Here is a 27,075-nt window from a genome sequence, read left to right on the forward strand (position 1 = left end):
TGAAATAAGTCAAAATGTACATATATTTTTTAGATGTACTACATGTGTACAGAAAACCATATGAGTCAGTACATCATTTGAGGAAAATGGGTAAAAGTACATTAATAACATCTTGTAATTAGATTTTAATATTATTATTCGTTCCATCTTCTGATAGATTAAAAATGACCACCAATGGGAGAATTTTAAAACTCTGTCAGACTCAATTCCATCTATTTGACTGATGAACATTAACCACATAATTTTTTCAGAAAGTAAAAATCACGACAAATGAAGATAGAATACTATTAACCGCAACATGTAAGTGTAAAAAAAACATTTTAATTTCTATATTTTCAGATTCTGCTTGTTCTATTTTAAAAAAAGAAAACAATCTGAAGTTGTCTTTTAAATTATCATGCTATAATTTTACCAGATTTTCCTCCATGTGGCCCCTGAGCTACATTGTGTTTGACACACCTGCGCTAGTGTTTTACAGTAAAATTGATTGACTTACTTTTACAGTCCTTTACTGTACATGGAAAAACTACAAAAGTCATTTTTACAGTAAAATTCTGATGACTGAGCTGCCAGTTTTTTAAATCAACTGACTTTTTTTTTTTTTACTTTGTATAAGAGAGCCAGAGACATTGGTAGAGGATGTTTTTATATATATATATAAATATATATAAATGCTCCAGTTGATGATTAACACGTTGGTTTTGGTGATGACCGCAACAAGATGCAGGCTGTACTTTGAACCTTGATAGAAAAGGGTTCAACCACCCCTCACATGCTGTTAATCAGCTGCTGAATGCGTTTGCAGGATTGATATTTTGTACAACTTGCTTGTCAAAGAACAAAAACTATGAAATCAGCAAAAATCTACGGCATGGGCGCCTCGGTCGCTGTCGCGTTGTTGCTGCATTGAGAAGCGGGGTTTTTCCAAATATTCTCCTTAATACTGCCATTGTGCTCCAGAAACTGCACTTTGACAGTCAGCGGAGAACATGTCTCCACTTTGCACCTGATGACCAGTGAGTCGTCGGACTTGTGAAGGCTGCAGCTGCCGACGTCAGGCACCTCATTTTGGGACAAACGACAAAGCAGCTCGTCCTTGTCAATGGATGCCACTGGTCGTCTCCTCAGGAAGTCAGGACTCTCGCAGAGCATCCTGTCCAGCATTTCAATGTCCTGGCTATTATTCAGCACCAATTCATGCAAATACCACATGTGGCAGTCGCATTTCCAAGGGTTGCCGTGTAGTCGCAGCATGTGTGGGAGGGCGAATTGGTCCAGGAGGCCCACAGGTAGATTTTGCAGCTGGTTATCAGACAGATAGAGCTGCTTAATGAAATGCTGGTCCATGAACAGTTTGGCATCCAACCTACTCAGCTGGTTTTTATGGAGATAGATCATCTTGATGCTTTTGAGATCAGTAAAGATAATTTCTGGTAACCAGGTCAGCTGGTTTTCAGAGAGGTCCAAAATCTCCAGGGTGCTGATGTTTCTAAAAATATCTTCAGGAAGGCTGGAAAGCTGATTCGATGCCAAGAAAAGGTGAGTAAGGGATGTCAGCATGTTTAAAAAGGACAGTTCCATCAGCCTGTTGCCTCTCAGGTCCAGTTGTGTTAAACTTGAATTCTCGCTTCCAAGCACTTCACCGCTGAAAGTTGTGAAGCGGTTTCCCCTGAGGTTCAGCACCTGCAGTTTAGGCAACACGGAGAAGGTCTCATCAGCAAGTTCTGATATCTTGTTCCCCTCTAAGTGGAGCTCCGTCAGCTGAGCAACATGTTGCAAGGTGTACGATGAAATATTGCCAATGTGGTTGTTGTTCAATTTCAGAATCTCCAGCCGAACCAAACCAGGGAAAGTCTCACTCTCCACCTGTTGAATGTTATTTAGAGACAAGTCCAGCTCACGCAGATTCTGAAGATTGAGAAACAAAAATGTGGGCAGTTCTGATAAGACGTTGCCTTTCATCTGCAGAGTCTCCAAACCTTTAAGGGAGTTAAACATACCAGGAAGTAGGGTGTGGAACTTGTTGTAATTCAGGTGCAATTTAGTCAGGTTTGCTTGTGTTGAAAAGGTCCCCAGAAACAACTGCTCCAGCGAAGGGTTCCCGCTGATCTCCAGCTCACTGAGATCTGTCAGGTTCTGAAAAGCCTGAGAGTGAATACTTCGCAGTGCATTGTTGAAGAAAATCAGCTTCTCCAGTTGGGAAACGTCCTCTAAGGAGTTGGGGAACAGGTACTGCATGGACGATGTCATGATGATGACTTCCTTGACTTCCTTGGATATGTTTCTGGGCACAGATGCCATGTGTTCATCAGCACACAGGACTTGGACTGGTGTGAAACACTGGCATCTGTACGGGCAGCTGATGTGGGACAACGTGTCACTGTTGTGGCAAAGGAGCAGCAGCACGAACATAGTTGAGTGCAATCCTTTGCCCATTTTCCACTGTAAAAACATGGATCGTGTCTTTACTTATCCCAAAAAATAACCACTTTCTGCCCTTTAAATAAATATGGTTCCACTCACCTTCGATGCAGTTATTGCGGCGCATAGGAGCAGAATACCCTGTGGATTTAGCAGCCAGCTGACTGAAAGGCAAACAAGCCTGAATTAGGCAAGACAGAACCTTTGGTCGATGGCCAATATCCTCTTGACATCACTGCTTGTTGTTCTTTCTGATCCATTGGCACATACATCAGCTTCATTTGTTTGGGTGTTTGCTGTAATACAAATACATCAATGACGTGCAGTCAGTGGAGGCAGGTGAGGCGGGGCCTCACGTGCCATCATGAAAAGAAAAAAAATGTAAAAAGAAAACATTTTTATTAAATTGTTATATGTATCCAGTGATTATACTATAATAATCACAATCATAAAACGGCTGGAAAAGACGCACTGGCTGAGGCTCGCAGTAATCCCGCCTCCTGGTGGTAGAGAATGCACCCCCGCCGTAGAATGCACCCCCTGACGGGAGTGTTATATCAACTAAAGCCCACACTTAAGCTTTCCACGTGCAAGATTGAATCTATTTAAAAAAGTTATTTAATAAGAAGCCAAAAAGTGCAAAAACAATAATGTTCGTGTTGGAGGGGTTGTGAATGACTGCAGGGCCACAAAATTAGGTACACCTGCAGACTGCAGCACAGATTTCATATTTCATTAATTCACAACTCCTCCAGCACGAACATTATTGTTTTTGCACTTTTTGGCTTCTTATTAAACAACTTTTTAAATAGATTCAATCTTGCACGTGGAAAGTTTAAGTGTGGGCTTTAGTTGATATAACACTCCCGTCAGGGGGTGCATTCTACGGCGGGGGTGCATTAATCCAGCACAACAGCGGCGCATGGACTTCATTTATAAGTAAAGGTAAGACCATAATAACGTTTTTTTTATTAAATGTGCTTTTTTGTGTGCTACAGTTTGTATGTGTTAAGTTAAAGTACCATTGATTGTCACACACACACTAGGTGTAATGAAATTTGTCCTCTGCATTTAACCCATCCCCTTGTTCACCCCCTGGGAGGTGAGGGGAGCAGTGGGCAGCAGCAGCGCCGCGCCCGGGAATAAGAAATACAACTAGATAACTACTGTTATGATTATGAACCAATAATTGTGCTTATTTAGAAAATAACACAAGGAAACTTTCCAAATTTAAAATTTCACCTTACTGGGAGTGGACCCCCATATATTTGTAATTTAGCAGTATTTGCAATTTTCAGATTTTTGTTTGGGAAAAAAAAGGGTTTTAAATGCTTGTAAGTTCCGAAACGTACAAGCTTAATTGGTTCCGTAATGGAGCTCTTAACTCAAAACACTTAGTGGTGGCCTTCTCTACTGGCCTAACATAACCAGAAATCATGATCATAATTAAATAAAAGTATTTTTTTTTATTTACTTTGCCTAAATATCTAAAAGTATTCATATTCTTTTCATGTCATATTCTGCTCCTTCCAGTGCTGTCGTTTTTAGGTTAGAGTTTTTATCCAATCAGAATTCAGCTAGCTTATGTTGCCATGCTGTACGAAATCTGCCTGGGGCCTTCAGAATCAACAATGCAGGCGTCTATGCACTGTAAGCGAACGGGCACATACAGTTGATAAATAATTGCGATAGCCAATCAGATCACGAGTTGTTGTCTGTAAGGCCTTCTAGCTGGCCTTACGTTAAACGTGAAATTTACGCGCCCTGTGATTGGATACTCATTGGGACCGTTACCGGATGAATTTGAGAACACAGACTTGATAGACAGTTGCGATAGCCAATCAGGTCACAGGTTGTTGACAGTAGCCTATCTAGGTAGCCTGATGTTAACAAGACTGTGATTCGACTCACTTGTCATTCCAAAGTGATCATCCAATCACAAGTTGCAACTTAGCAGGAAGCAGGAAGTGTTGACCCACAAAGAAGGAGAATAAAACGTTGATTAGGTGGCAGATATATATTTGCAAGGCCATTTTCAAGAAGGATATTTAAAGAGAAACTACATCTTGCGAGACCATGTCAGCGATGAAATGAGGGAATGCCCGCCATTTCCACTCAAATCAGCGGACGACGAGCGGTACCACTGGCTTATGCGGCATCGAATGGGTGTCACAAATTGTGAGTTCAGATATTTTTTTTCTTAATTTTTTCACGTTTAATAGTTTTTTTTGCAATTTTAATTTTGACAGTACCACATCAGATATGTTTTAATTGCTGATGCGGATTTATTGATTTTTAAATGTGCCAGAAAATAACCCGTTTTGTACACTGTTGATGATAAATGGGTTATACTTGTATAGCGCTTTTCTACCTTCAAGGTACTCAAAGCGCTTTGACAGTATTTCCACATTCACCCATTCACACACACATTCACGCACTGATGGAAGGAGCTGCCATGCAAGGCGCTACCAACACCCATCAGGAGCAAGGGTGAAGTGTCTTGCCCAAGGATACAACGGACGTGACTAGGATGGTAGAAGGTGGGGATTGAACCCCAGTAACCAGCAACACTCCGATTGCTGGCACGACCACTCTACCAACTTCGCCACGCCGTCCCACAATGTGTTTCTGTATAGTATTTCTCCAGCAATGGTCATGTGGTGACATAAATGATGGTATTTTGAGAGGTAATCATTGAAGTCGGACATCACGGAAGGCCTAGGTAGGAAACGCACGGCCTGCCACTGAAAACACTTGTATTTTAAAATAACGATGTACACTCACTTTCTTTAGTCCAATGTTTGGACAGAAAAGTTATGTCAATCACTAGCTATAAGCTAATCTTTGTGAGTTAAACCAGATAATTCCTGCCCATTTTACGGGGTTCACTGTGGCATGTGCTGCACCAACTAATGGCGGGATGCTTGTAACTCAAATTTTTGCTGGCAACTTAAAGCATAACAATTAGCAATGAGACAGCTCCTATTTCAAAACATTCCAAAATGTAAAGTTGGGTCACTCTTAAAGGCCTACTGAAAGCCACTACTACCGACCACGCAGTCTGATAGTTTATATATCAATGATGAAATCTTAACATTATAACACATGCCAATACGGCCGGGTTAACTTATAAAGTGACATTTTAAATTTGCCGCTAAACTTCCGGTTCGAAACGCCTCTGAGGATGACGTATGCGCGTGACGTAGACCGGGGAACACGGGTATGCCTTCCACATTGAAGCCAATACGAAAAAACTCTGTTTTCATTTCATAATTCCACAGTATTCTGGACATCTGTGTTCGTGAATCTGTTTCAATCATGTTCATTGCATTATGGAGAAGGAAGCTGAGCAAGCAAAGAAGAAAGTTGTCGGTGCGAAATGGACGTATTTTTCGAACGTAGTCAGCCACAACAGTACACAGCCGGCGCTTCTTTGTTTACATTCCCGAAAGATGCAGTCAAGATGGAAGAACTCGGATAACAGAGACTCTAACCAGGAGGACTTTTGACTTCGATACACAGACGCCTGTAGAGAACTGGGACAACACAGACTCTTACCAGGATTACTTTGATTTGGATGACAAAGACGCAGACGTGCTACTGTGAGTATGCAGCTTTGGCTTCTAAACATTTGATCGCTTGACCGTATGTGCGCAACTTTTTTTTGCGTATGTACGTAACTTTTTTAAAATATATAAGCTTTATGAACCTTGGGTTAGGTGAACGGTCTTTTGGGCTGAGTGATTGTGTGTGTTGATCAGGTGTTTGAATTGTATTGGCGTGTTCTATGGAGCTAGGAGCTAGCATAGGAGCTAGGAGCTAGCATAACCCGTACCGTACGTGCGCGTCACACGTACGTAACTTTTTAAAAATATATAAGCTTTATGAACCTTGGGTTGGGTGAACGGTCTTTTGGGCTGAGTGATTGTGTGTGTTGATCAGGTGTTTGAATTGTATTGGCGTGTTCTATGGAGCTAGGAGCTAGCAGAGGAGCTAGGAGCTAGCATAACAAACACGCAGGTGTTTTTATGCAGGATTAATTTGTGGCATATTAAATATAAGCCTTTGTTGTGTTGTGGCTAATAGAGTATATATATGTCTTGTGTTTATTTACTGTTGTAGTCATTCCCAGCTGAATATCAGGTCACCCCCGGCTCTCACAGCATCTTCCCTATCTGAATAGCTTCAACTCCCCACTAGTCCTTCACTTGCACTTTACTCATCCACAAATCTTTCATCCTCGCTCAAATTAATGGGGAAATTGTCGCTTTCTCGGTCCGAATCTCTCTCACTTCATGCGGCCATCATTGTAAACAATAGGGAACTTTGGTTTCTAGTGAGTATTTTGGTTGATACATTGTCCTAGTGTTTTTGTGGCTCTATTCTCATTCTTATTTTTACTTTGTTTTTCTCCTAGTCAGTTTTTTCCACAGCAACCTTTTGTTGCTGCAGTTTTATGTTATTCCTTTGTATTTTGAACTGTGATCTTTTTCACATCTGTGTGCTCTTTTTGTTATTAAATCATTTTAATTGACTTTTTGCATGTGTCTCTGCTTTGGGGTCCTATACTGCCGCTTTACAGATCATTGTGACATTTAATATGCAATTCACACAAAGTCTGTGTGAATTGCATATAAGATTATACGCCTTATAGTCCGTATTTTTCGGACTATAAGGCACACTTAAAATCCTTTTAATTTTCTCAAAAATCGACAGTGCGCCTTATATCCCGGTGCGCCTAATGTACAGAATAATTCTGGTTGTGCTAACTGTATTTGAAGGAATTTTATTTGGTACATGGTGTAATGATACGTGTCACACATAAGAGATACGTGTAGACTGCAATGACGCCAGTAAACAACACCAAAACTTTAAATGTTCCATTGAAAATAAAGAATATTACACACGGCACTCAAAAATCTGTCAAAATGTTTTAGTATTACTTTAAAGCCGCACCGCTTGATGGATTGTCGGCCCATTACTGCTACCGTAGTCAGAGATACAAGTATTACTATGGAGTGTGTATAATGACTGCAAAATGGCACCCATTAGCAGACTTATTATCTGGCGTTTTGTTTCACAGTATTATGCAAAACCAACTTTTCTCACCTTCTGGTACCTGCGGATGTGTATTTGAGATCTGCATAAATCCTGAAAATTTGCGCACTTTCCCCACTGTAGTCCGTGCCGATGCCGTAGTCGATAAGCTTCTTCTTTTTCCTCTATCTTCTTGTTATGGGGCATTCACCCTCTGCTGTTGCCATTTCTAATATAAAGTAGTGTAAAGTTCTAACTTATATCTCGCTATGGAAGCGCTAAAAACTGCCTTTGTATTGGGTTTACATAATTTACCCACAGAACTTTAGTTATTAGAGAGTTCCGGTCGGACGATTTTTCCCGGGACACAAAACAAATATGACAGGGAGAAGACGCTGTCAAAGGTGAGCCATGTAAATAAGACCGCCCACAAAACGGCGCATTCTGAAGCGACTTGAAGATGATCTGTAAAACATCATCTATGCAACATTTTGACCAAAGAACCACAATTACATGTAATGTAGACTACAAGGAAGTGTTTTAAATTTAGAAGAAAAAAAAAAATATGACCCCTTAAATGCGCCCTATAATCCGGTGCACCTTTTGTATGAAAAAAACCTGACTAGACCTGCTCATCGGCAGTGCACTTTATAATCCGGTGCGCCCTATGGTCCAGAAAATACGGTATTAATACGCGGTGACAAAGCAGGAACAAAAGTTGGAGTTCAGAAGTGTGGGAGGGGGACACAATTTGCCTGCGTACATGGGGTGTGGCTCCAAGGGGGTGTGGTTTAAAGGGATTTGGAAACATGTTTTGGAGTAATTCAAAAGGGAAACACATTTATCAACAATGAATTTTTGTACAAAATAATACAATTAACATAATAAAATGTATCAAGCATCACAAACACGGCTGCAATTTGCCTTCTTGTAAAAGTCTTAGTCAACAACAACAACCACCTTTTGAAGGGAGCCCTGGAATCCCCTTGTTTTGATTTTTGTATTTGTCTTACTTGTTCATGATTCATATTGCCATGTGGAGGCCAACTCGCTCTTATCTCATCTGACTGCTGATTGGTCAGCTGCTGAGTGTCAATCATTGTCAAGCTGGCACAAAGACAGCCCCAGAAAGCCAATTGATGAATGTCCGTTTTCCGCCTGGCGCTATTGTTTCACTTGTCTCCATTCAATAGTGTAACATTAAAAATTGCAGGGGACAACAAGTGCCTTTTGGAAAAGTGCCAGGAACATGAGTAGATATACATTTTATTATTTAAAAATGTGTTTAATTTTTGCCCATCCCTGTGCAGTTATTGCAGTGATTTTTTTAACACTTTGTCTTTGGTAATTGGCGAAAAGATCGAACCTAATCCTCTAAGCGTATGATTTGGAGTAGCCACTCTGTCATCTTCTCTTACCAAATCCCCAAAAAACTTTTTGGCATTTACTACTTTGTTGGCTCGAAGACTAATTGTGCTAAATTGGACAGCTGCAGTGCCTCCCTGCCACACCCGCTGGATTAGAGATATTCTTTATTTCCTTAAATTGGAGAAAATTAGGCTGATATTGAACGGTTGTTCTGTGACGTTTCAGGAAGAATAGGGTGGTTTCCTAAAATATGTAGAAGAGACTGATCGCAAATTTAACCCCGATTGAGAAGTACAAACCCCAAAACCAGTGAAGTTGGGACATTGTGTAAATCGTAAATAAAAACAAAATAGTAATTTTCAAATCTTTTTCAACCTATATTCAAGTGAATAGACTGCAAAAACAAGATACTTAATGTTCGAAATGGAAAATGTGTTATTTTTTGCAAAAATTAGCTCATTTGGAATTTGATACCTGCAAAATGTTTCAAAAAAGCTGGCACAAGTGGCAAAAAAGACTGAGAAAGTTGAGGAATGGTCATCAAACACTTACTGTATATGGAATATCCCACAGGTGAACCGGCTAATTGGGAACAGGTGGGTGCCATGATTGGGTATAAAAGCAGCTTCCATTAAATGCTCAGTCATTCACAAACAAGAATGGGGCGAGGGTCACTACTTTGTGAACAAATGCGTGAGAAAATTGTTGAACAGTTTAAGAACAACATTTCTCAATGAGCTATTGCAAGTAATTTAGGGATTTCCCCATCTACGGTCTGCAATATCATCAAAAGGTTCAGAGAATCTGGAGAAATCACTGCATGTAAGCAATGATATTACGGACCTTGGATCATTTGGCGGTACTGCATCTAAAAGTGACATCAGTGTATAAAGGATATCACCACAACAACTTAACCTGTACATCAAGCAAGAATGGGAAAGATTTCCACCGGGAAGGCGTCAAAAATTGTTTTTCTCAGTTCCCAAACGTTTATTGAGTGTTGTTAAAAGGAAAGGCCATGTAACACAGTGGTAAAAATGCCCCTGTGCCAACTTTTGTGCAATGTTTTGTGGCCATTAAATTCTAAGTTAATGATTATTTCCAAAAATAAAATTTGTTTCTCAGTTTGAACATTAAATATCTTGTCTTTGCAGTCTATTCAATTGATTATAAGTTGAAAAGAATTTGCTAATCACTGTATTCTGTTTTTATTTACCATTTACACAAAGTGCCAACTTCACTGGTTTTGGGTTTTGTAATTGAAAGGGAGATAATTGCTGAGCCTTTTGTCTGCTGTTGTGTATTGCTGCACAATGTTGGGGACATTCAGGAGTGCAGTTGTCTGTGGCTTCATGTCAATATTTGCCTGTACTTATTTGACTGATGCATGTTTTTTTTGTTTTGTGTTTATTATATATATATATATATATATATATATATATATATATATATATATATATATATATATATATATATATATATATATATATATATATATATATATATATATATATATATATATATATATATATATATATATATATATATATATATATATATATATATATATATATATATATATATATATATATATATATGTATATATATATATATACATATATATATATATATATATATATATATATATATATATATATATATATATATGTATGTATATATATATACATATATATATATATATTTATATATATATATATATATATATATATATATATATATATATATATATATATATATATATATATATATATATATATATATATATATATATATATATATATATATATATATATATATATATATATATATATATATATATATATATATATATATATAATAAACACAAAACTTTTTTGGGGGAGAACAAAAAGAACATTTGACATGTGTTTAATCCTATATCCGGACTGTATATGTCAGGAATCCAATAAACAAATGTTTAAAAAAAGTGTTCAATTATTGTGTGGAGCATATAGGGATTAAACCTGGATTCAAATCTAATTTGTGTATTGCTGCACAATGTTGGGGACATTCAGGAGTGCAGTTGTCTGTGGCTTCATGTCAATATTTGCCTGTACTTATTTGACTGATGCATGTTTTTTTTGTTTTGTGTTTATTATATATATATATATATATATATATATATATATATATATATATATATATATATATATATATATATATATATATATATATATATATATATATATATATATATATATATATATATATATATATATATATATATATATATATATATATATATATATATATATATATATATATATGTATGTATATATATATATATATATATATATATATATATATATATATATATATATATATATATATATATATATATACATACATATGTATATATATATACATATATATATATATATATATATATATATATATATATATATATATATATATATATATATATATATATATATATATATATATATATATATATATATATATATATATATATATATATATATATATATATATATATATATATAATAAACACAAAACTTTTTTGGGGGAGAACAAAAAGAACATTTGACATGTGTTTAATCCTATATCCGGACTGTATATGTCAGGAATCCAATAAACAAATGTTTAAAAAAAGTGTTCAATTATTGTGTGGAGCATATAGGGATTAAACCTGGATTCAAATCTAATTTCATAATTGCAACAGTCACTTTTGTAATACATGTGAATCCGAGATAGCAAGAGGTTTAGGAGGGGGAAGAGCGAGCCTAGCACCTCAATGCAGCATTATAGTCCAGCTAAAAATATAATTTTTTAAGGGTGACACAATTACTTTGTGGTTCATTTTTTTGCTATTCGCAGATGGTCTCAAAATGTAACCCTCGAGAAAAGCGGGTGTATACTATATATTATTCCCTAAATGTATTCATCTACCAACCGTGGCTCGGTTGGTAGAGCAGCCGTGCCAACAACTTCCTGGTTCGATCCTGCTTCTGCCATCCTAGTCACGTCTATTGTGTCCTTGAGCAAGACACTTCACCCTTTCTCCTGATGGGTCGTGGTCATGGTCGTGCATGGCAGCTCCCGCCATCAGTGTGTGAATGTGTGTATTAATGGTAGAATGTGGAAATAATGTCAAAGCGCTTTTAAGTACCTTGAAGGAAGAAAGGTGCTATACAAGTATAACCCATTTACCATTTACCATTTATAACAGTGTATTTCAGTATGACTGCCATTCATAACCACAATAATAAATACATTGATAAATGAAACCAGTGGCGGGTCGTGCGTTTCCCACCTCGGCCTTCAGTGAAGTCCTGTGTCCAATGTTACCTCTCAAAATACCATCCTTTATGTCACCACATGACCATTGCTGGAGAAATACTATACAGGAATACATTTACGCACGACTGGCCATTGAATCACCACCAACAGTGTACAAAACGGGTTATTTTCAGGCGCATTTAAAAATCAATAAACCGGCATCAGCAATTAAAACATATATTATGTGGTACTGTCATAATTAAAATTGCAAAAAATATATTAAACGTGAAAAAAATAAAGAAATAAAATATCTGAACTCACAATTTGTAGGACCCGTTCGAGCTTCCGGGGTTGGCCGACATGGTCTCACAAGATGTAGTTTCTCTTTAAATATCTTTATTGAAAATGGCCTTGCAAATATATGTGTTGTCTTGTCTCGTGTTGGCTGAGTTCTCAAAGTTTACTCCACAGCGTGCTTCTTCAATAATATCCCGCCTAAACGGGGCTACTGCGCATGCTCTTCACTACTGTGGCATGCTGGGTAATGGAGTTCTTATGTTACCTAGCTTATAACATCACAATATATACCTGCCTTAGGCCAGCTAGAAGGCCCTACTGACAACTCATGATCTGATTGGCTATTGCAACTGTCTGTCAAATATTTGCACCTGTTTACTGATAGTGCACGGATGCCCGCATTGTTGATTCCGAAGGCCTCGGGCAGATTTGGTACGCATGGCAACATAAGCTAGCTGAGTTCTGATTGGATAAAAACTCTATAACCTAAACACAACAGCGCTGGAAGGAGCATAATATGACATGAAGAGAATATTAATACTTTTGAATATTTAGGGAATGTATAGTAAAAATTACTTTTATCTTTAATTATGATCATGATTTTTGGTTATGTTAGGCCAGCAGAGAAGGCCTTGCTAGCCCTGACGGCACACCACTGAATGAAACGTCTCAGACAGTTTCACTAAAAACATATGTCATTTGCTTTTTCAATTATCCGAACCAATGTTTTGGATGTTTCCGTCTAAGATTAGATTAGATTCCATTTCTGCAAGATTTCCCATGTCCACTAGAGAGCACACACACACACGAATCTAACCTGGGGCAAAGGTAGTGGATCCTCCCTTTGCTCCAGGTCACTCCCTAAAGATGCACAGCTAAAAAAAAAAAGATTGTGCGAGGAAGAGAAGGAATCAGAGCAGCAAAACATAAGCTCTTTTTAAACATTTTGGGGGATTTAAAAAATTCTGTTTTAATCACTTCTGTTTTGTATATTTTTCTTCTGGATTTTAACTATGGCAAATGCTGGAATACAAATTCTTGGCTTCTCGCTGGCTTTCCTAGGCTTCATCGGCTCCATTGCTTCCACAGTCATGGTGGAGTGGAAAGCTTCGTCCTATGCAGGGGACAACATCATAACTGCGCAGGCACTTTATGAAGGCCTGTGGAAGTCGTGTGCATCACAGAGCACAGGCCAGGTTCAATGTAAAGTGTACGACTCACTTCTCCAACTGCCAGGTAATCTTTTGTTTTATAATGCCTTGTTATTGATGTTACTTTTGTGAAATCATCTCATTACAAACAGGACCTGATCACATGATGTCAAATAGAGCATCACAAAAGTAAATCCAATATGAAAAGAACTTATCTGTAAATGATTTCAACTCATTTTGTTACCTCCCTTGAGGCGTCAGAAAGTGCAGTATTCCCTTGCACGCAGGGACATGTCTGCCAAATACCAACATCTTCAAACAGCCTGAGAAGCGGGAGGAGAGGGAACACAGGGCAATAACAGGGCCTAGAAACCTCCCTATGATGTCACCTACACCATATATGGAGCCTTTCTTATTGTCATCTTCAGCATGTACAGTCATGCCACAAATGATTCATACCCTGAAACAATTCTAAATTAGTGAGTGTTTATTTTGGAAATGGGTACCTTAGAGGGACTAACTTCATGAGATACCAATTCACCAAATACGAATTGGTTTACTTCAAATGTTATTTAAACGCTTTATAGGAAGTAGCAAAACAAATTGGTGTTGCCTGGTTATGGACACACCAAATATAAGACGACCCTTCCTTTTCAAGACCTTCATCCATCCACCCATTTTTTATACCATGTATCCTTCCTCACTGTACGGTCGCAGGTAAGCTGGAGTCTATACCAGCGGACTTTGATTGGGGTATACCCTTGTCTGGTCACCAGTCAATTGCAGAGAAAAACTGTAGATAAATTATTCACATTAGTTGACAGGGTATAACTCAGTCATTGAACACATTTATTACCGTTGTCCTCAAAAATGGCAGCATATTAACAATAAAATAACTTTGAGACAGTTAAAAATAACTTTTGCAAGTCAACCTTCGTATTAAACTTGTGACGTCTCACAGGCCAGATTGAAGACGTCGTAGTTTCATACTTGCCAACCTTGAGACCTCCGAATTCGGGAGATGGGGGGGGATAGGGGGGGGCGTGGTCGGGGATGAGGAGGGGGCGTGGTTGGGGGCATGGTTAAGAGGGGAGGAGTATATTTATAGCTAGAACTCACCAAAAGTCAAGTATTTCATATATATATATATATATATATATATATATATATATATATATATATATATATATATATATATATATATATATATATATATATTATATATAAGAAATACTTGACTTTCAGTGAATTCTAGCTATATATATATATATATATATATATATATATATATATATATATATATATATTTATATATATATATATATATATATATATATATATATATATATATATATATATATATATATATATATATTTTATTATATATATATATATATATATATATATATATATATATATATATATATATATATATACATATATATATATATATATATATATATATATATATATATATATATGTATATATATATATATATATATATATATATATATATATATGTATATATATATATATATATATATATATATATATATATATATATATATATATATATATATATGTATATATATATATATATATATATATATATATATATATATATATATATATATATATATATATATATATATATATATATATATATACATATATATATATATATATATATATATATATATGTATAAATAAAAGAAATACTTCAATTTCAGTGTTCATTTATTTACACATATACACATAACACTCATCTACTCATTGTTGTACTTGAAAGTGCAATGCTTTGCAGCCAGAAACACAGCTTGCTGCTTACTAAAAAAAAAAAAACAACACTTACCTTTCACTATTTGAGTAGCCTTTGTTCTGCCACTTGCGTACTGGCGAGCGATCTCTGAATCCGGGAACATATCTTTCACGGATTTGTTGAAGACATCCGCAAATGAGAACGGGATGTTGCTTCCAGCTATCAGCATAGCCATCTTTGTCTCGGCATAAGTTAAACCCTCGGTTCTCCATTTAGCGAGGGGGCCCATAATACTGGGCTGTGCTGCGCTGCCGCCACCTTGTGCTTCGCTGACCGTCCATGAGTGAGTATATCCGTTCGGCCACCGTGTTCAATGGAGAAATCTGTTGTACAAAATTTACAGGCAGCATACCCCTTCCCCTTCGAACTGTCCTGGATAAACTGAAATTCTTGTTTCCATTCGTTTTGGAACTTAAAAGCGTATTTCTGTATCTTACTCCTCGTCGGCGTCGCCATGGCTGTATTTTCCTCGTTCTTCTGCTTCGTCTCCTTGTTGTGTGCGCAGTTGTGCACTCTCTGAAAGCCGTAGATGTTATAACGTGATTTGGGCAGGCACGCTCCTCTCTGAGCTGCCACCTTACCGTGGTAGAGGAGTTTGCGTGTCCCAATGATCCTAGGAGCTATGTTGTCTGGGGGCTTTATGCCCCCTGGTAGGGTCTCCCAAGACAAACTGGTCCTAGGTGAGGGATCAGACAAAGAGCAGCTCGAAAACCTCCATGAAAAATAAAAGCAAAGGACCCAGATTGCCCGGACGCGGGTCACCGGGGCCCCCCTCTGGAGCCAGGCCCGGAGGTGGGGCACGATGGCGAGCGCCTGGTGGCCGGGCCTGTCCCCATGGGGCCCGGCCGGGCACAGCCCGAAGAGCCAACGTGGGTCCCCCCTCCAATGGGCTCACCACCCATAGCAGGGGTCATAGAGGTCGGGTGCGATGTGAGCTGGGCGGCAGCCAAAGGCAGGGCACTTGGCGGTCCGATCCTCGGCTACAGAAGCTAGCTCTTGGGACGTGGAACGTCACCTCGCTGGGGGGGAAGGACCCTGAGCTAGTGCGCGAGGTGGAGAAGTTCCGGCTAGATATAGTCGGACTCACTTCGACGCACAGCAAGGGCTTTGGAACCAGTTCTCTCGAGAGGGGCTGGACTCTCTTCCACTCTGGCGTTGCCGGCAGTGAGAGGCGACGGGCTGGGGTGGCAATTCTTGTTGCCCCCCGGCTCAGAGCCTGCACGTTGGAGTTCAACCCGGTGGACGAGAGGGTAGCTTCCCTCCGACTTCTGGTGGGGGAACGGGTCCTGACTGTGGTTTGCGCTTACGCGCCAAACCGCAGCTCAGAGTACCCACCCTTTTTGGATTCACTCGAGGGAGTACTTGAGAGTGCTCCCCCGGGTGATTCCCTCATTCTACTGGGGGACTTCAGCGCTGGAATGCGACTGGAATGAGAATCGGCACCTCCAAGTCAGAGTCCATGGTTCTCGCCCGGAAAAGGGTGGAGTGCCATCTCCGGGTTGCGGAGGAGACCCTGCCCCAAGTGGAGGAGTTCAAGTACCTCGGAGTCTTGTTCACGAGTGAGGGAAGAGTGGATCGTGAGATCGACAGGCGGATCGGTGCGGCGTCTTCAGTAATGCGGACGCTGTATCGATCCGTTGTGGTGAAGAAGGAGCTGAGCCTGAAGGCAAAGCTCTCAATTTACCGGTCGATCTACGTTCCCATCCTCACCTATGGTCATGAGCTTTGGGTTATGACCGAAAGGACAAGATCACGGGTACAAGCGGCCGAAATTAGTTTCCTCCGCCGGGTGGCGGGGCTCTCCCTTAGAGATACGGTGAGAAGCTCTGCCATCCGGGGGGAGCTCAAAGTAAAGCCGCTGCTCCTCCACATCGAGAGGAGCCAGATGAGGTGGTTCGGGCATCTGGTCAGGATGCCACCCGAACACCTCCCTAGGGAGGTGTTTAGGGCACGTCCGACCGGTAGGAGGCCACGGGGAAGACCCAGGACACGTTAGGAAGACTATGCCCGGCTGGCCTGGGAACGCCTCGGGATCCCCCGGGAGGAGCTGGACGAAGTGGCTGGGGAGAGGGAAGTCTGGGCTTCCCGCTTAGGCTGCTGCCCCCGCGACCCGACCTCGGATAAGCGGAAGAAGATGGATGGATGGATGGATGGATGGTTATAACGTGATTTGGGCAGGCACGCTGTTTATATCGTGGGAAAGCGGACGTGAAAACAGGCTGTCGACACCTCACTCAGGTCCAAATGGAGCTGCGGGGGGCGTGGCCTCCAGCTCCGGCCGGAAATCGGGAGATTTTCGGGAGAATGTTTGTCCCGGGACGTTTTCGGGAGAGGCGCTGAAATTCGGGAGTTTCCCGGAAAATTTGGGAGGGTTGGCAATTATGCGTAGTTTGGACTGCCATCTTTATTTCTACCCATCACAGCTCACGCAAACACATGTGTTTTAAAACAGCTAGTAGAGGCCACAATGGTATTAATAGTATGCACTGCACTAACCATTCTTACTACTTTTGTTAGTCAGATTACTAACAAAAGTAGCAATCATTTAACTGCACATGACAAAAAAATTACACCACTTTAACTATTAAACCATTTTAGTACAACATATTCCACTTAAGATGTATGTTAACTAGGGCTGTTAACGCGTTAACGCATGTGATTAATACAAATAAATTATTGCGTTATCAAATATGAATGAAAATTAATCACATCTGGGTTTAGTCTTAACCCGGAAGACGTGCGCATTTTTGCACGGTCTGTGATCGCGATGAGAGGTAGCCAATTTTGCTTCAAAACAGAACATTTGATAAAACTAAGGTAACTTATTGGTATTGCAGCGACAAACGTTCTTTTTATCGGCACACATCAAGTGTAAAATATCATCTTAAGGCGAAACATATACTCGAGGATGGCGCCAACAGTAGCAATGTGTACATGACAACATTAATTTAATCTGATCATCTTTCGAACGCTGTATCGATCCGTTATGGTGAAGAAGGAGCTGAGCCGGTGTCATGATCCGTAGCCGGATCATGTTTTGTTATGTTCTGTTAGTTTTGGACTCCCTGAGTTCCTGTTTTGTGCACCTCTGGGTTTGTTTTGGTTTCTATGAGGATTAATTGGGTTCACCTGCCTCTGGTTAGTGGTCGGCACGCTCACCTGCAGTCGACCACTAATGAGAGAGCTATTTATTCACCTTTCTCGCCCCGCTCAGTCCGGCTTCATTGTTTTCTGTATGCAACAGTCACGTAGGTTCATGTCTTGTTTCGAGTTTATGCTAAGTGTTTGCTACGTGCACCTGTCACGTAAGTTTTGTTTGTTATGCCAGAGTTAGTAAGTTTTCCTTGTCCACAGTCTATGCTAAGTGTTAGTTTAGCTTCGAGTGCGATCAGGCACGTTGTTCTGTCGGCTCGCTTTCTCTGTTTTTGTACTCCTTTGATTTCTTGAGGAATAAATCATGTTTTTACCTGCACACCTTGTCCGGAGTAGTCCGTCTGCATTCCTGGGAGAACGACCCCGCAGTAAGCTGCGAAAACCCCGTCGTGACAGCCGGAAGGCAAAGCTCTCAATTTACCGGTCGATCTACGTTCCCATCCTCACCTATGGTCATGAGCTTTGGGTTATGACCGAAAAGACAAGATCACGGGCACAAGCGGCCCAAATGAGTTTCCCCCGCCGGGTGGCGGGGCTCTCCCTTAGAGATAGGGTGAGAAGCTATGCCATCTGGGAGGAGCTCAAAGTAAAGCCGCTGCTCCTCCACATCGAGAGGAGCCAGATGAGGTAGTTCGGGCATCTGGTCAGGATGCCACCCGAACGCCTCCCTAGGGAGATGTTTAGGGCACGTCCGACCGGTAGGAGGCCACGGGGAAGACCCATGACACGTTGGGAAGACTATGTCTCCCAGCTGGCCTGCAAACGCCAAGGGATCCCCCGGGAAGAGCTGGACGAAGTGGCTGGGGAGAGGAAAGTCTGGGATTCCCTGCTTAGGCTGCTGCCCCCGCGACCTGACCTCGGATAAGCGGAAGAAGATGGATGAATTGATGGATGTTTCGGATAAGATTGTTACTGTGTACATGGACCCTGAAAAAAATTATTATGACGTGCATTTTAACGTATCACACCTTAAATCGGAATACTTTACTTTGACATGCGCAGAACATGACATAAACGAAAAGGTCTGTTATTGTTTGTGGCGCCATCTTTTGGACGAGTTCGCTCACTGCAGGTGCTGAATAAGCAGTCGACTTCTACTGTTAACAACCAAGGCTTTGTGCATTTCTGCTTGTCCGCCGTTCTCATGGTATTTATTTATCATTTGTTCCGTCTGTTCACTACTTTTGTTTTACCTCTCTTTTTGAAATGTAGCTGTTCTGTGCCATTTATTTTGTGATATGTATAAGTTGCCGCACGTTTTCATGTTAAGACATTCTGCGTATGTGTCTGAGGCCTGCCGTTAGCACTTGGAGTAGCTGTAAGGTTGTGAATAAAACAGCTAGTTAAGGTGACAACTGGATCCCTTATTTTATTTTTACATCGACAGGTGAAGTGTCACGTGTCGATGTAAAAATAAAATACTTTTGTTTTTGCTGGTGTCGTTTTAAAGCAACAAACTCAACACTATATAACGCTACGTCAGTACATGTTCAACAGGGGGAGACAACAGCAAGGCAATCACTTCATTCCGAGACCATTAAATTTAGTCCTCGCTCTACCACCGAAGTATAGCTGACATCAGAGACATGCGCACTAAGGATAGCTCCAACCCGAATTTTGAAATATGTGTTTTCATGTGCTCCAATCCGAATGACTATTGGCATAAACCACCCGTCTCGATCGGAATAAAATTTTGATCCGAACGTGTGTGATTGGGTCAGACACGTTATATGAAACATTTTTATTCCGGCTCGGCTTTTAATCTGATTAAATGTGTGCATATTCACATAGTTGCCAATCTTCTTGCCAAATGTTTTTCCGTAAACGCTGCAACAAATCTAGTGACTTATCTTGGGGATATTGGAGACCTTTTTGTGTCTTGGAGGCTCTGAAGTGAAAGCAAGCAGTAGACACCGTCCTCAGCAAGCAGTGATGGGTGCTGCCGGTCAGCTGATGATAGTGTTTTGCCCGCGCCGTTAGCTTCATGCTAGCATGAATGCCAGCTACATCGCCAAGAAGCAGAGAAGAACGCTACGCTGGCAAAGTTTACTGAGTCAATGTTGTCACAGACAGCTAAGATACACAATGCCTTTGCTAAACGTACAACCACCGCATGCAGGACACCTAACATCTTAAAAGACCAAGTCCTGCAAGAAGATTTCATTCATGTCACCACAGATGATCTGTCATGCAATACCTAGGAGAGGCACAACTACATCAAGGATAAACCAACTGTACTACGCAAACAAAAGCATCAACTTGCAGCAACGGACTGAATGTGAAACGTTTGATATTGTAAGTAATCACAAGGAGCTGGGGTCACATTGTATCGAAACAAGTGATCAGCACTGTCATCTGAAAAGGGTAAACAAAGTTGTTTGTTTAAACAACTGTTTAAACTAAACAAGAACAAATGGTGCACTATGTTGTTTATGAGTGTGTTTACTCCAGTATCAATTAGTAACTGTACCTGGTTTGCAAGATTATTGCAAACTGCAAAGACTTTCAAAATGTGCACTTAATTCTTACTATTCTTACCGTCACCAGGTTTTGAGCAAATCCATGACTTGCAGTTCAGCAAAACATTAAAAAACTGTTCCTGTATGACATTCTGACTACCAAATTGCATTTGTACCCAAATATTGGGGTATTTTCTTCAGCAAATTTTATTTATGCAAGCAAATAATAGACTGTGATTAATCATGATTAACCACAGAATTAGAGTGTAATTAATCTGATTTTTTTTTAAAAAATCACTTGACAGCCCTAATGATAACAGTCAGAAGTGATCAGTGTAACAACAAGGCATGTTTAGAATTGCTGCCCCTCAAACGCAAGCTCAGATTTGCCAACACTGTCACGATCAGCTTTGCCGGAGTAGGACCCCAATGCAGAGAAGAAGTAATAAGAATATCTAAAAAAAAACACTCTCAAAAAGGAGTGAGGAAAAACAAGTAAGGATGCATACAAAAGGTGTGAAAAAAATCCCAGAAAATGCTCAAAAAAGGTGTGTAAAACAGTTAATAGTACACAGCAGCGCTGGAGCAGAGTCACAGGAAACGAGAAGCGTGAGTGTAGCCAAAGTTGAGGAGATGAACACGACTGGAAGGGTGAACCATCAGTAAGCTACTGGCGCCAAGTGAATGGACTGGACAGTTTAAAGGCCTACTGAAATGAATTTTTTTTATTTAAACGGGGATAGCAGATCTATTCTATGTGTCATACTTGATCATTTCGCGATATTGCCATATTTTTGCTGAAAGGATTTAGTATAGAACAACGACGATAAAGATTGCAACTTTTGGTATCTGATAAAAAAAAAGGCTTGCACCTACCGGAAGGAGCGTGACGTAGTCAGTTGAACATATACGCAAAGTTCCCTATTGTTTACAATGATGGCCGCATGAAGTGAGAGAGATTCGGACCGACAATTTCCCCATTAATTTGAGCGAGGATGAAAGATTTGTGGATGAGTAAAGTGCAAGTGAAGGACTAGTGGGGAGTTGAAGCTATTCAGATAGGGAAGATGCTGTGAGAGCCGGGGGTGACCTGATATTCAGCTGGGAATGACTACAACAGTAAATAAACACAATACATATATATACTCTATTAGCCACAACACAACCAGGCTTATATTTAACATGCCACAAATGAATCCTGCATAAAAACACCTGCGTGTTTGTTATGCTAGCTCCTAGCTCCTATGCTAGCTCCTAGCTCCATAGAACACGCCAATACAATTCAAACACCTGATCAACACACACAATCACTCAGCCCAAAAGACCGTTCACCTAACCCAAGGTTCATAAAGCTTATATATTTAAAAAAAGTTACGTACATACGCAAAAAAAAGTTGCGCACATACGGTCAAGCGATCAAATGTTTAGAAGCCAAAGCTGCATACTCACAGTAGCACGTCTGCGTCTTTGTCATCCAAGTCAAAGTAATCCTGGTAAGAGTCTGTGTTGTCCCAGTTCTCTACAGGCGTCTGTGTATCGAAGTCAAAAGTCCTCCTGGTTAGAGTCTCTGTTATCCGAGTTCTTCCATCTTGACTGCATCTTTCGGGAATGTAAACAAAGAAGCGCCGGCTGTGTACTGTTGTTGCTGACTACGTTCGAAAAATACGTCCATTTCGCACCGACAACTTTCTTCTTTGCTTGCTCAGCTTCCTTCTCCATAATGCAATGAACATGATTGGAACAGATTCACGAACACAGATGTCCAGAATACTGTGGAATTATGAAATGAAAACAGAGCTTTTTCGTATTGGCTTCAATGTGGAAGGCCTACCCGTGTTCGCCGGTCTACGTCACGCGCATACGTCATCCTCAGAGGCGTTTCGAACCGGAAGTTTAGCGGCAAATTTAAAATGTCACTTTATAAGTTAACCCGGCCGTATTGGCATGTGTTATAATGTTAAGATTTCATCATTGATATATAAACTATCAGACTGCGTGGTCGGTAGTAGTGGGTTTCAGTAGGCCTTTAAGTAGTCTGGAGGAAATGGGACTAAGGAGTTGGCGAAGGTGGCTCCGCACCGCGACCCTGCAACTAAAAGCAGCAGAGATGCCAGATCATGACAAACTTCCAGATTCTGTGTAAAACTACAATTGCCCTTGTTTACTGACCTCCCTACTGAAGTTACACATGATGAAGTGATAGCTCAACAATCACTTCATCAAAAAGAGCCAACAACCACAGCAGTCTCAGCGTGCACACAAAGCGGCGATCTCCGATTGCATCTCTCCCTCTGTTTCCGCCATGCTCACAGGTCACAACACATTTATGGACTCTCAGACTGTTGTAAATTACTTTTTTCCAGCTGGACAAAACAAAAACAAACGCAGATATTTTCAAAAATGCACTTTCCACCACACTAGTGTCAAAAAAAGTAAATCAACATTAATAATAATAATAATAATAATGATGATTATGTATTATACTCATAGAGCGGTTTCTAGACACTCAAAGCACTTAACAGTGAAAAATGACAACCCATAATTCATTCACTCCACATTTACACATTGATGGTGTTAAGATAAATTTGCACTTTTTGGCAGTTGACACCCTTGTGCTAGTGTAAAGGGGGCACACAGTTACCACCTTGCATTCAGGTCAATACAGTAATTGAATTGAACATAAATAAACGTTACTGAGTAACAGACGGCTTGTGTTTGATTGTTTGATGTGTTTGTCTCTGCAGGCATCGTTGTGGGCACGCGTGGACTGATGTTGGCGTCCATCTTGATCGCCTTGATATGCATCTTGTTGGCCGCAGTAGGCATGAAGTGCACCACTTGTCTGGCGGAACAACCCGAGCAGAAGGACAAAGTGGCTTTAACTGCCGGCATCTTGTTGATCATTTCTGGTGATTCCCTTTAAACAAATGCGATCGTTGAGGGCCACAGCCACAGGGGGGGACATATTAGAAAAATGTTTTTATTGGTTCAGTTGCCATAAAAGACTTTTGTGAAATTAAGAGTTTTGCAATTAGGGATGGATCCCAAATTCTGTACTTTTTTAGGCACAGCCCAAAGTCCGTCAGTACTACCAGGTACTGATTCACCTAAAATCAAACAATGCCATATTTTTTTACCTTTGTGCACGTGACATCACGCCAGAAAAAGTTGCTCAGAGATGCTCGAAAGTATAGCTAGGCTCCACCTTTCAAAATGTGCTAGCTCAATGCTAATACACAAAGGGTTTGCCATATACATGCCACTGATTAGCATTAAAAGGTCAGAAGACATGTCAGAAGGCTCTTTAGTGTCGTAGCACAAGTACAACGAAATTTAATTTTCAACACAAACCCGTTTGAGAGCAGACACACATTGTACAGGGTAACAGAACAGGAACGCTGATGAGTCGCCATTTCCGGCTGCCGGTATAAGGTTGTAAAAAAGGTAGATGCAGTTGCAAGAATGAGTAAAAAAATGTTGATCTCGGATTGGGCTCCTACGGGGGTATGGGACACAGACAGGGACCAAGACAAATAACTTGATCGCCGAACCACATTTACACATGTTGACACAGAAACCACAAGACTTGCAACAGGAGGGGTGGGGGCTGCCATCCGGCCTGAATCTGCCAGCCACTAGGGGCGCTGCTCTGTTTTGGGTTTTGGATTTCAACATCTCTAAATGTGGTAATCAAAACTACAACTAATATGCAAGTTGCAATCAAACATTTGGTGCCTAGTAAGTACAATTAACACTTTATTGGGCACAACAAAAGAAAAGACAGGCACATCAAACTCAGTAGCAAAGACTACTTCCTGGCTAAGGCAACACACCGTAGTCTATACATAAAGGCCATCGAAAGTTAAGGAATAGTATCAGTATGCAAAGTCTAGTATATAATACTGTACGGTACAGTATTTGCAAATGAGACAAAAGTGTAAGAAAAAAACCCACCAGACAGCACAGCTCAGTGTTAAATGAAAAACCTATATTTTTCAAACAATTAACATTTCTTAACACATTTGAAAACACACAAAAGTATTGAAAATTGAGTACCAGTATTGATTTCTTGTGGTACCCGGAATTAGTACCCTGTGGATTCAAATATGAAAGGCACCCATCCCTTTTTGCAATTAATGTTTTTTATTACCTTTACTATGCAGCATACTACGGGACCTCGACAGAGCTATGCGTTCCTGTTCTGTTACCCTGTACAATGTGTGTCTGCTCTCAAACGGGTTTGTGTTGAAAATTAAAGGCCTACTGAAATGAAATGTTCTTATCTAAACGGGGATAGCAGATCCATTCTATGTGTCATACTTGATCATTTCGCGATATTGCCATATTTTTGCTGAAAGGATTTAGTAGAGAACATCGACGATAAAGTTTTGGTCGCTGATAAAAAAGCCTTGCCTGTACCGGAAGTAGCGTGACGTCACAGGTTGAAGGGCTCCTCACATTTGCACATTGTTTACACCAGCAGCGAGAGCGATTCGGACCGAGAAAGCAACAATTACCCCATTAATTTGAGCCAGGATGAAAGATTCGTGGATGAGGAACGTGAGAGTGAAGGACTAGAGTGCAGTGCAGGACGTATCTTTTTTCGCTCTGACCGTACCTTAGGTAAAAGGACTCATTGGATTCCACACTTTCTCCTTTTTCTATTGTGGATCACGGATTTGTATTTTAAACCTTCTCGGATACTATATCCTCTTGAAAATGAGAGTCGAGAACGCGAAATGGACATTCACAGTGACTTTTATCTCCACGACAATACATCGGTGAAGCACTTTAGCTACGGAGCTAAGGTGATAGCATCGTGCTTAAATGCAGATAGAAACAAAAGAAATAAGCCCCTGACTGGAAGGATAGACAGAAGATCAACAATACTACCAAACTCTGGACCTGTAACCACACGGTTAATGCTGTACCGCCGGACGAAGCCTAGCAATGCTGTTGCTAACGACGCCATTAATGCTAACTTAGCTACGGGACCTCGACAGAGCTATGCTAAAAACATTAGCTATCCACCTACGCCAGCCCTCATCTGCTCATCAACACCCGTGCTCACCTGCGTTCCAGCGATCGACGGCGCGACGAAGGACTTCACCCGATCATCGATGCGGTCGGCGGCTAGCGTCGGATAGTGCGTCTGCTATCCAACTCAAAGTCCTCCTGGTTGTGTTCCTGCAGCCGGCCACTAATACACCGATCCCACCTACAGCTTTCTTCTTTGCAGTCTTCATTGTTCATTAAACAAATTGCAAAAGATTCACCAACACAGATGTCCAGAATACTGTGGAATTTTGGGATGAAAACAGAGCTGTTTGTATTGTGATACATTGTGTCATCATACATAGACGTTTAAAATCGGAAGTTTACCGGGAAATTTAAAATGTCACTTTATAAGTTAACCCGGCCGTATTGGCATGTGTTGCTATGTTAAGATTTCATCATTGATATATAAACTATCAGACTGCGTGGTCGCTAGTAGTGGCTTTCATTAGGCCTTTAAGTTGGTAGTAGAGTGTTGTTTAGTGCCATGAAAACATTTCCCAAAGAGCTGTCTCTTGTTTGACCTCTTGATTCTTACTTTTCAGGCATCCTGGCACTGGTGGGAACGTCTTGGTATGCTAACAGAATAGCACAGGATTTTTACAACCCCTTCACTCCAACTAATTCCAGGTGAGGTCTCTATGATTAATAACATATCAGTTAAACTGTGTGACTCCGCCATGTGATGCCAGGTATGAATTCGGAAGCGCCCTTTTTGTGGGATGGGGCTCTGCTTTCCTCCTCATCATCGGGGGAGCCTTCCTGTGCTGCAACTGCGCCAAGAAGGATTCAGGGAAAGCTCTTAACTACCCACGTTCCAATCCAGCAAGCAACGCCAGCAAAGACTATGTGTAGGCTGACATTTTATGTAACTTTAATGTTGATTTCTTTGGCTGTATGAAATTGTTCGGTAACTTGTGGGCACCAATTGTTGTGTTTTTCAAAGGAGAGCCCCTAATATTGAAATATATGTATATTCCTGTGTATCATTTACCACAGCCTGACTTGAAATTGTGCATTTTAATCAATAAAGCG

At 40.3% G+C, this 27,075-nt stretch overlaps 2 protein-coding genes across 3 annotated transcripts; one reads left to right on the forward strand and one right to left on the reverse strand.

Annotated features, from left to right (window-relative positions):
* Positions 1 to 595: 595 nt before the first annotated feature.
* On the reverse strand, positions 596 to 2,663 carry zgc:153913 (carboxypeptidase N subunit 2). The gene is made up of 2 exons (XM_062069225.1): positions 2,524 to 2,663; positions 596 to 2,442 (listed from the first exon to the last, which is right to left on the reverse strand). The coding sequence occupies exon 2, from the start codon at positions 2,434 to 2,436 to the stop codon at positions 865 to 867; it is 1,572 nt and encodes a 523-aa protein (XP_061925209.1). The 5' UTR covers positions 2,437 to 2,442; positions 2,524 to 2,663; the 3' UTR covers positions 596 to 864.
* On the forward strand, positions 1,407 to 27,075 carry LOC133664527 (claudin-1-like). Of its 2 annotated transcripts, XM_062069227.1 has the most exons (5): positions 1,407 to 1,539; positions 13,465 to 13,638; positions 23,730 to 23,894; positions 26,586 to 26,670; positions 26,733 to 27,075. In XM_062069227.1, the coding sequence occupies exons 1-5, from the start codon at positions 1,527 to 1,529 to the stop codon at positions 26,893 to 26,895; spliced, it is 600 nt and encodes a 199-aa protein (XP_061925211.1). In that variant the 5' UTR covers positions 1,407 to 1,526; the 3' UTR covers positions 26,896 to 27,075. The 2 variants fall into 2 exon arrangements, with proteins under 2 accessions (XP_061925211.1, XP_061925210.1); XM_062069226.1 differs by lacking the exon at positions 1,407 to 1,539 and having other exon boundaries at positions 13,289 to 13,638.

This window comes from Entelurus aequoreus, linkage group LG14 (assembly GCF_033978785.1).
Source record: "Entelurus aequoreus isolate RoL-2023_Sb linkage group LG14, RoL_Eaeq_v1.1, whole genome shotgun sequence".
NCBI classification, from domain to species: Eukaryota; Metazoa; Chordata; class Actinopteri; order Syngnathiformes; family Syngnathidae; genus Entelurus; species Entelurus aequoreus.